The sequence below is a fragment of the Calliphora vicina genome, chromosome 4 (genome assembly GCF_958450345.1).
Source record: "Calliphora vicina chromosome 4, idCalVici1.1, whole genome shotgun sequence".
In the NCBI taxonomy this organism is placed as follows: Eukaryota; Metazoa; Arthropoda; class Insecta; order Diptera; family Calliphoridae; genus Calliphora; species Calliphora vicina.
The window spans coordinates 17,853,445-17,864,183 of NC_088783.1; the positions used below are offsets into that span (position 1 = coordinate 17,853,445).

At 32.0% G+C, this 10,739-nt stretch overlaps 1 protein-coding gene across 1 annotated transcript in view; it reads left to right on the forward strand.

The window, feature by feature from the left end:
- Positions 1-10,739, forward strand: part of nAChRalpha3 (nicotinic Acetylcholine Receptor alpha3) — a 162,681-nt gene extending 151,942 nt beyond the window's left edge. Inside the window, exon 11 of the mRNA XM_065506646.1 lies at positions 10,527-10,739. Coding sequence (XP_065362718.1) covers positions 10,527-10,727 — 201 coding nt within the window. The 3' untranslated portion in view covers positions 10,728-10,739. The remainder of the gene's footprint in view (positions 1-10,526) is intronic.

Genomic DNA, 10,739 nt, shown 5'->3' on the forward strand with positions numbered 1-10,739 from the left:
ACGATTGTAGACAAGATAATATTAAGGACATAAAGCTTGTTAATTTATTTTCAAGCTGTAAACCAATACTTTTTGCATTACTATCAAGACTAATACAGGAAATGTGATTACTGATTCCTCTCTTTACATCTCTTTTCGTTTGGGTGACATTTTTACAAAAATTTCACTGATAATCTTGCTAAAGTAAAAATTCACTTTGTTTATTATAATTTAGCTGCTTAATATTTCACCTATTTCCACAAAGCTAAACTAAAAGGCATCTTTATCATTTTGTCTGTTTTGATTCCCAGTAATTGTTAGAGTGTTATTTAACTAATTGCACATATGCTTTTAATTCAAATCTCTATTAAATTATGACTAGTTTTTTTTCTGTTTTACCTTTTTTGGGCATATTTGAACGAGTGTTGTGTAATGCTGGCAATTTAATTTTGTTATTAAGTGGTTTTTGTTTTTCTTTTTTTTTCTCACACTCAAATCATTTGGTTCATAATATGTAATAACTACGTAAGTGAACAGTAGAGGGCAAAACGAACTTAAATTTAAGTTATGACTGATTTAAACTTCAGGGAAAGTTGTGTCAATTATTTTGAAACGAAGTCTATGAATTTTTAAATTATCAATTGAGTTAATCAGCGCAAAAATGGTGTAACCCATGGTGTAACCCTACATTACCAATATCTATACAAATGTGGGGTAAGCTACCTTTTGGTATTTACAAGTAGATGGAGCTGATTAAATCGTTTTTGCACAGAGCATAATATAACAAAATAATGTAGCAAAACTGGTGTAAGTTGAATATACCACTAAATAAAAAATGGGGTTACACCACTTTTGCACTGATAGCCTCAATTATTTGGCTTATCTTATATACCCTTCACCAAATTATACTTCAAAATAAAAATTTTAAATATTTTTAGGTAAACAAAATTTAATTTTTTTTTCCAGTTGTTTTTTTGAAATTGTTTTGTAAAATTTTTTTTTTTAAATTTTAAAATTTTTTTTTTAAATTTAATGTTTTTTTTAATTTTAAAAACTTTTTTTTTTAGTTTTTAATTTTTTAATATTTAGTGAAAAAAAATTTTGGTGAAAAAAAAATTCGGGTTAAAAAATATTTTTACGATTTTTACCCATAGGTCCAACTTACTATGGTCTTTGAAATATCTATCATTAGATATCCATTTGTCTATATTAATGATTTAGTAATCCAGATATGGGTCAAAAATCGAGGTTGTCCTGGTTTTATCCTTATATCTCAGCCATTTGTGGACCGATTTTCTCGATTTTAAATGGCAACCGAGCCGGAAGAATTTCGGAGATATTGATGTATCATTCGTGTTTGTAAGTTATTTGGGGGCTTCAGAAAGTTGATTTCAACACACAGACGGACAGACGGACATGGCTATATCGACTCCGCTATCTATAACGATTCAGAATATATATACTTTGTGGGGTTAAGCCATGTCCGTCTGTCTGTCTGTTGAAATCAATTTTCTGAAGACCCCAGATATCTTCGGTATCCAAATCTTCAATAATTCTGTCAGACATGCTTTCCAGAATTTTGCTATTTAAAATCAGCAAAATCGGTCCACAAATGGCTGAGATATGAGGAAAAAACCAAGACAGCCTCGATTTTTGACCTCTTTTTGACCTATATCTGGATTACTAAGGCATTAATATAGACAATATGGATATCTAATGATAGATATTTCAAAGACAATAAAATTTTAAAATTTTAAAATTTTAAAAAAAAATTTTTTTAAATTAAAAATAACAATCGAAAAAAAGTTTTTTCCAAAAAATTAAAAAAATAAATTTTGTTTACCTAAAAATATTTAAAATTTTGAGGTATCGTGTATGTAAGTTATTTGGGGGCTTCGGAAAGTTGATTTCAACAGACAGACGGACAGACGGACATGGCTTAATCGACTCCGCTATCTATTACGATCCAGAATATTACTTTATAGGGTCGGAAAATTATATTGTGGAAATTACAAACGGAATGGCAAACTTATATATATCCTTCTCATGAAAATGAAGGGTATAATAATGCAATATACTTAGAAAACAGAACATGGTTTTAGGTTTATACTGTCACATAGTGTCTAAAAGCTGTCAGTTATTTTATGACAGGTCCTTTTCATATAAAGTATTAGAACTTGAACTCCTCCCTATCCCTAAGGAAACAGTAACATAACTAGTTTTGTGAGTCCTAAGGAAGTAATAAAGCATACAGCCATTAAACTTTTCAATCATCACTGTTATTAAATACTTTCACAGATAAGTTCATTCATCATATGAGGAGTCGCAGAACAAAAGGTACTTTTTCGAATTTTTTTACAAATTGATTTTTTGGTATTTTTATAATAATTGGGTTGAAATCTTCTAGAAAAAATCAATTTCCCAAAATTTTTAAATTTTCAAAAAAGTACCTTTTTATACTGCGGCTCCTCATATGTACTTTGGAGTGATTCTTATATGGGACATTTTCAACATTTGGTTCTTACATGATGGAGAACAATTTCAGACCTTGTGAGCGTCGAAAATCGAAAAAAAAGTCCAATACAAAGGCCACCCTAATGTACATGTGTATACATTTTCCTCTTTATTGTATAATTTCTTAGGAAAAGGGTGACAGCAATCATCATCGCCATCCACATTATCATCGTAATCGTCATCAACTATAGCAACAGCATCAACACTGTAGAGAATATAATAATAATTTTATACTCTCTTTCATGTGCTCTTCAACAACAACAACAACAACAGTAATGAAAAATCCCTTACGTTAAATGTCAGTTACGACAAGTTGATAATGCCATGTTATAGATTTTCAATTGTTGTTGAGGTTCTATTTGCTCAGACAAACAACCGAACAGATACAGATACAGATGTTGCTGTTATTTTTGGCGATTGGGATTATTTGTGGTGATGTTGGTGGCAGTTTTGTTGGCAAATTTGATAAAAATGTTCATGTGTTAGAGATGCTGTATTTCATGATTTGGTTGTTATAACTAAAAAGTAACTTGGAAATACTAAATTGACATGTATGTATGTATTAGGGATGCCAATCCCGAAATCCCGATCCCGAAAATCCCGGGATTTTTCGGGATCGGGATTTCCCGAATCCCGGGATTTGTGAAAAAGAATCCCGGGATTTTTCGGGATTAACAAATCCCGAAATATTATGAGATTTTTGAAGCACCCAAAATACTTAAGGTAGGGTCACACATGACAAATATTTGACGAAAAAGACGTAACCACTAAATAAAATACATTTGAATTCTTTTATTTATATGAAAAACTTCTTTTACTTAGGATGATTCAAAACAAAAAATTTAGTTTTATTTTATTTGATGCTGTTTGATCTTACAAAACACTTGTAAGAGTAAACACGTCAAAATATTTTTTGCTAAAAAAAAGTGGTTATGCTTTTTTGAGCAAATATTTGCCATGTGTGACCCTACCTTTAGAAAGCTAAATTTCAGCATATTTATAATACTAATCTCGCTTCAAATCCAAACGCATTGACAGGCTTTTACACAATTTACACTTTTACGAATTTTATGTTCAAGTTATTTTCTGAAGGGGACTAGGGGCAAATGTAGCCCGATTTCCGCAGTACTCTACAGTATAATTTCAGAGTACTTACAACTTATTTTGAGCAAAATTTTCTAAGGATGTATGACTGCTCAAACAGTACTCCGGGGGACAATTGTATGGAGCTAGGGGAAATCATGGACCATTTTATTTTAATTTAATGCATTAGTTTTTGATTTGTTATATTTTTACTTAAATATATTAATGAAATTAATAGTTTTTATTGTTGAATTTGATGTTTTTGACGTTTAACTAAAATCCCGAAGTCCTGAAAAATCCCGAAATCCCGAAAAATCCCGGGATCCCGAAAAATCCCGGGGTCCCGAATAATCCCGGGATCCCGGGATTTACAATTCTAAAATCCCGAATCCCGGGATTTGTAAAACCCAGTCCCGTTTGGCATCCCTAGTATGTATATTTTGCTGTTCTAGTCTCACTCACCATCTAAACAACCAGCAATCTGCCAGTCCGCCATTCGAAATGGAAATTACACGTAAATATTTAAATTATTTTGTATGATACTAGTCGTAGTTCTTGTGTACTTGAATACATAACTACCCAGCAGTTTTTGGCAACTGTACCGAACTAATGACTTTACTTATCACTTAGGATGACAACTAGTTACATAAGTAATTACGTGACTAGTTATTATAACACGTACATGTCGTAAGCAGGGGTTCAATTGACCCTTTTTGATAACAATGAGACTGTCTGACAGCTGGTTATATAGAGTCAGTAACCTCACTAGCTACTTAACTGGTAACTAGTGCTAGTTGACCTCAAATAGTCAGTTAAGAAGACAACTCATAAACAGTCTAATAAATGATTGCTTGTAAACAAACCTTTCTCACACAACTCTGCAATAGATATCTTCTGGTGAGTGAAATAACTACTTTTTAAAGAGCAGTACAAAATAAACGTTTCAATTGACTACGCTTTAGATTACTTAGATATACTTAAATGACAATTGTCTTCACGCCAGATTACATGGGATGTATGAAGTAACCAATTGATTTATCTATGCTCTACAAAGAGCACATAGGTGTTAAATGACTCAAAATATATAAATGATAAGTGATCTGACATTAGCGACAATTGAATCGTTTATTTCAAAAACCAGTCAAGCAACAAATTATTGATTTTGAATAAATTAAAGAAAACTTCAATGCCACCTTAAAATTACTTTTACAAGTAACCAGTTACCCCTTCCGTTAAATATGAAATTCTGGACAATTTTATAAAAATACTTATTTTTATTCGAATATTTTTCTACAAGTTATTCGGTTTACCGATTATTCGTTGAAATTAAAAAAAAAACTTCATATTTCACCTTATAATATTTTTCTTGAAATTAAATATTAAAATGTTCTCCAATAATCGAATAAAAATTTAATCGGTTTTCCGAATAATTCTCCAAAGTTCTGTGCAGCATTTAATATTTCTAATAAAATCTTTGATTATTTAAAGAATATGAAATCTCGCACAATTTTTGTGTGTATTCTTTATTTTTATTCGAATATTTTTCTACATGGTTATTCGGTTTTTCGATTATTCGTTTAGATTTCATATAAATCTTTCATACTTCAACTTAAGTTATTTTGAAATTTTGAAAATAGTAAAAAAATTTCGAATAATCGAATAACCATTTAATTGGTTTTCCGAATAATTGCCAAAAAGTTCTGTGCAACAGTAATAAGTTCTAATAAAATCTTTGATTATTTATAGAATATGAAATTCCGAATAATTTTTGTATGTAATTTTTATTTGTATTCGATTATTTTTTAGAATTTTATTCGTTTTGGCGATTATTCGTTTAAAGTTTCTTTAAAAAATTTATATTTCAACTAATATTCTTTTGGAATTCAATAAATATCAAAATTTGTTCGATTAATCGAATAACCATTCAATCGGTTTTCCGAATAATATTTTTCCCTATGAAAGTTGTCCATTTGAGTAACTGTAAATTTCATATGAAATATTAAAATTTTATTAGGAACTTCAAAAGTTAAATGACAAATCTTGTATACATATTTGTTCTGAAATAACAATTCGTCCTCATACACTGGTTCTACAATGCATGCTGATTTCGTTATAAGCCATTGAAAAATATTCCCATAAAGCTCTTCATATCCAAACAAGTAGAGTAGTAGCTCTTAAAGCTTGTAAATGTTTTATTTTTTTCACGTTTATTGAGACCTACAACATTTATGAAAAAAAATGATTAGGGCCTAATAGGTGCAGTCAAACACTGTCACTTGACTTCTTTCTGTACTAAACAGGAATTTCCCGGTTTTTCTTCACCATAATAGGGCCTTATTTAGTTTTTTTTTTTGCATTAAACGATGTATTCACCTTTACAAAACAGTAATCGCCCAATAACTCAATTTTAAATTTGTTGTTGCTTGACTGGTTTTTGAAATAAACGATTCAATTATTGTCTATAAAGGATACATTGACTACTTGCTTAACTGCTGGGTAAGTACAAGTGTGTATTATATGTAAATATGTTAGTTGTTTGGTATCAATTGAGTGGGTTGGTTGGTTGATGCCACACTTTTTACGTTTCGTGCAAAATTCAAAAATTCTCTGTGTTTATGTTGTTGTTTTTGTTATAGCTGTTTCCTTTTGTGCGGTTAAACCGAATTTTATTTATACTTTCATAAACACACTTTGTAGTGCAAACAAAATTCAGTGGTTGAAATTTATTTACTGCAAATGAATTTTTTTTCGCTCAATATGCCACCATAACAGCCAGCCAGCATCACTACTAGCTGAGCACCACAGCAGAAAGGGAATTTGTTAACTAAATACAATAAGTAGTTGGATTGAAATAAACAAATTTAAGGGGAAATTCTTTTTTTAGTTTTGTTTTTGAGCTAAAAATTTGAAAATGGTATTCGATTTCATAAGAAAGATTTAGTTGTTGTATGCTTTTTGGTTAAAGAAGAATTAATTAATTTTGATTGATTTTCAGAGAAATTTTTTTAATTAAAATATGCATTCTTATATGCATTTACTAAATTTAAAATGTTTGTAAACACTGTGCAACAAATCATGGTGGACTCTAGTTATCGGTGAACATCTGGAAGAACTAAACAACTTAGGTTTCCGCACATATGATTTCTGTTACTGGGTGGGATGTCGTAACGATATCGGAAAGGATGCAGACTGCTCTGAATATAAGCATCAAGTGGAGCTTGAAAAGGAGACTGACCATTAACCCAGCCAAGACAATTATTGTACCATTTACCAAAGAGTTTTAGATTCATAGAGCCTACATTGAATGGCTCATCTATAAGGTTTTCTAAAGCTACGTTTCCGCATACACCGTAATCGGTACCGAAAACGAAATTCCATACATTTGCACCGAAAAAATGTTCTGAAACGAACTTAAGGAGGTAAAATATCTTGGGGTTACACTTGATAGGACTATTACTTAGAATTCTCATTCAATTTATGCCTGCCAGTGACTTTTTGGTAAAACGTGGGGGGGTTAAAACCGAAGATGATTTACTGGTCTTTCTTTTATTATTGGGTAATTAGGCCAATAATAATATATGCTGCATTGGCATGATGGAAAAAGGTGGAACAGATGACCGCGAGAGCAATACTTGACAAGGTATATCACATCATCTGTTTCTCTATTAATGGGTCCATGAGAACCTGTCCCACTCATGATCTGGGTGCAATCCACACATCCCACCCTTACATATATTGGTAATGGTGGAGGCCTATAGGAGTGCATCCAGACTACCGGGGATATGCCGTGTAATTCCGGGAGATCTGGTTGGACACATGGGAATTCTAGGCATCTTTGAAAATGATCCTAGAATATCAATAGCGGACTATATAGTGTTACATAGAAAGTTTAGGATCCTTATACCTGAAATAAATGTTAAAGAATAATGCCTTTCAAGTATGGTTTACTGATGGTTCCAAACTGGCTAATGATGATACTGTGGCTGCTATATATGGGCCCAATTTTGAAAGGGGTATCCCAATGGGTACATTCTCATCAATATCTCAGGCAGAGATTTAAGCCATCCTTATATGTTCCAAGGAATGTTTAAGAAGGAGATTAAGAAATACTAAGATAATACTAAGATTAGAGCCTTATCATCATATCTGGTGAGATCTGGTGTTGTTATGGACTGCTGGACATCCCTGAATAAACTCGGTGCACACAATGAACTCCTGGCCATGAAGGTCATGCTGGCGATGAACGCGCTGATTGTGTTGCCAACATTCTTTGGCATCCCACGTGGATATACAATGGAAAGTATTCGTTCCTGGGTTGAATCGGAATTTTCTCGATTTTGGTGTACTTTACAAGGACTAAGACAGTCCCGACGTAGATCCCAGTCATTACTTTCGCTCAGAAAGGGTGACTTGAGAAAACTTACTGGATTATTCCGGACACTGTGGATTAAAGAATCACCAATTTATGTTAGGTAATTTTGAAAATGAAACAGTGCAGGTTTTGTGAACTTCATGCCGAAACCTCTAAACATGCGACTGCCCAATGCTGGCAACGTACAGAACTAAATGGCTCGGAAGGACTCTCGCACCAAATACAATAATAGGCTTCATGTAACTATTTGGTTGGGTTGAAAAATCTTAGGCTGCAAAAAAGATCCTATGGGTCGCAGTGCGTAAAGCTTCACAAATAATAATAATAGTCAAAGTATTTCCCATTGTTAGCTATAACCTTTTCCCATCTTTTCTGTCAACATACAGATTCCGAGCCAAAAGAACTGCCCATGTTTTGAGAACAAGAACGAATCAAGAAGAATTTCGGATACTCTGTTCCAAAGTGAAGCGTATCCCCGAGAGAGCGTTCTGCATCGATCGAAACAAATAGCAGTCAGACGGTGCATGGTCTTCCCAACCACTTCATTCTAAATACTTTTTAACAGGCATTAGAAAGTGTGGCCGTACATTGTTATGATGGAATATTACGGTTTCATGTCTGGCATGTTCTGGCCGTTTTTGGCTAATGCTCGCTTCAAACGAATCAGTTGCGTTCGGTACAGGTTTCCTATGAGGTTTCCCACCAAATGCAGAAAATTACCTTAGAGCCATGAATATTTGGCTTTGGTGCTCTCTTACGCTTCGGATTTTTGTCATTGATCCATTGTTCATGACAAGTAATGATTCGGTACAAAAACGGCTTTCTTTTATAGCGTTCAAGCATTGTTTCGGACATGCAAAATCGTCTTTCCAGGTCTCTCGGCTTCAATTCGTATAATACCTAATTTCCCTGATTTGGAATGAATCTTGCTGCTCGCAAACGTTTTGATATTGTTGTTTGAGTAGCTCCCAATGCATTTGCAAGCTCTTGATGAGTTAGACAACAATCTTCATGGAGTAATGCCTCCAATTATTGGTCTTCAAACATTTTGGATGGCTGGCTTGGGCGATCTTTGTCTTCCGTATCGAAATCATCACCTTTGTACCGAACAAATCTCAAGGCATTCATTACAAAACATCAAAAAGTAATCATATTTTTGTTTAAATTTTATGTTGACTCTATTTACAGATTTGCTAACATTTCTCTCGAATGTCGAAATGCATTCTGACTTTTAGTTTTTGTTTTCGGATTAGAGGGTTAAAGAATTAAAGCAAAACTTCCCGGATATGACGCGGCATAAAATTCGACTTTTTCGAAGCAAAAAAAAACTTGGTTGTTTTCACTATAAAGTTCAATAACTTAACGGGAATAAATAACAGATATGTACGCTTCAAAATGTCATATAAGGTATTAAAAACAAAAATCGCGTTCAAAAGATACGCCTTCTATTGTAAATCCCGAATTTTTAAATCAACTAAAGTTGGTAATGTTACAAAATCGATTACTTTTCAAGTTAATAGCAGATGTATCCCTATTGCGAATGGTCCCCCTTCTACTTCTTCAAAATGATATTTTTTGGAATAGTACTTTCTGGTGAAGCAGGGACTGTTATTGGTTCTCAAATATCGCGACCTGATCATCACTTTTGCTTGAATATTCTGTTACAATTTATTTCAATGCATTTTTATTATCATCAAAACCCAATGCAAATTTTCCTGAATAGAGCTGATTATCAATATCAATTTCACTGATATTAAACAAACTACAGTTTATAGCATTTATTTCCACAATTTACTAAAGAGTTCAAATTTATTTTTAATTAAAAAAGAAGAATAATACACAAAAAAATAGTGCTACAATTTAATACAATTGATAATTTAATAGAAAAATTCTCAACACACACACAATTTACACGAATGTAAAGTTTGAAAGAGATTGAGGAAAAAAACAGTAACAACAATATAAAAATATGGCAGCCATAGTAATGCTACCAGTAAATTGTATTTTATCCTTTAACATGCATATAAAAAGTAAAATCAGAATAAAAAAAAATATCTGCCAAATTGACTATTTTTCCTTTGCTCTGTTTGCATATATGTACGAAATACATTTGGGCATACAGTGGCTAGTAAAAGATGAACAGATAAAGTAAGAGTTCAAAATATTAATAAAAATTACATAAAAAAAGTTGAGAAACAAGGGTCTTAACATTTATTGAAATGCAAGCAGTTAGGATGAAAACATGATAAGCCATAAAATCTTAATAATGAAAATCTTGAGTTTAAAGTTTGTAGCAATTTATATAGTTAAAATAAGGAATTGAGGAAGTCTATTAAAACAGAAACTCTTTTTTTCAATAGATTGTAACTTATCATGTTTTTACTTTAAGCCCTTCAATTTATATATTTCATTGCTATATTTTATTCTCACTGTAACTTTTCTATAAAACTACATACATACATACATATCACTTGTTCATATAGAGATTTTTGTTAAATATTTTTCACTTTTCTTTTTCTCTCTTTCTGTACAAAAAAAATAAAAATTGAAAAAAAAAAAAATAACAAAATCAATATAGGTTAAAGAAGATTGGAAATATGTGGCCATGGTATTGGATCGTCTTTTCTTATGGATTTTCACAATTGCTGTAGTTTTTGGAACAGCCGGTATCATTTTACAGGCACCAACATTGTACGATACACGCGTACCAATCGATGTTAAATTATCAGAAATTGCATCAACAACAGCCAAACCGAACATTGCCAAACCTGTGTTGTAAATATTAAATAAA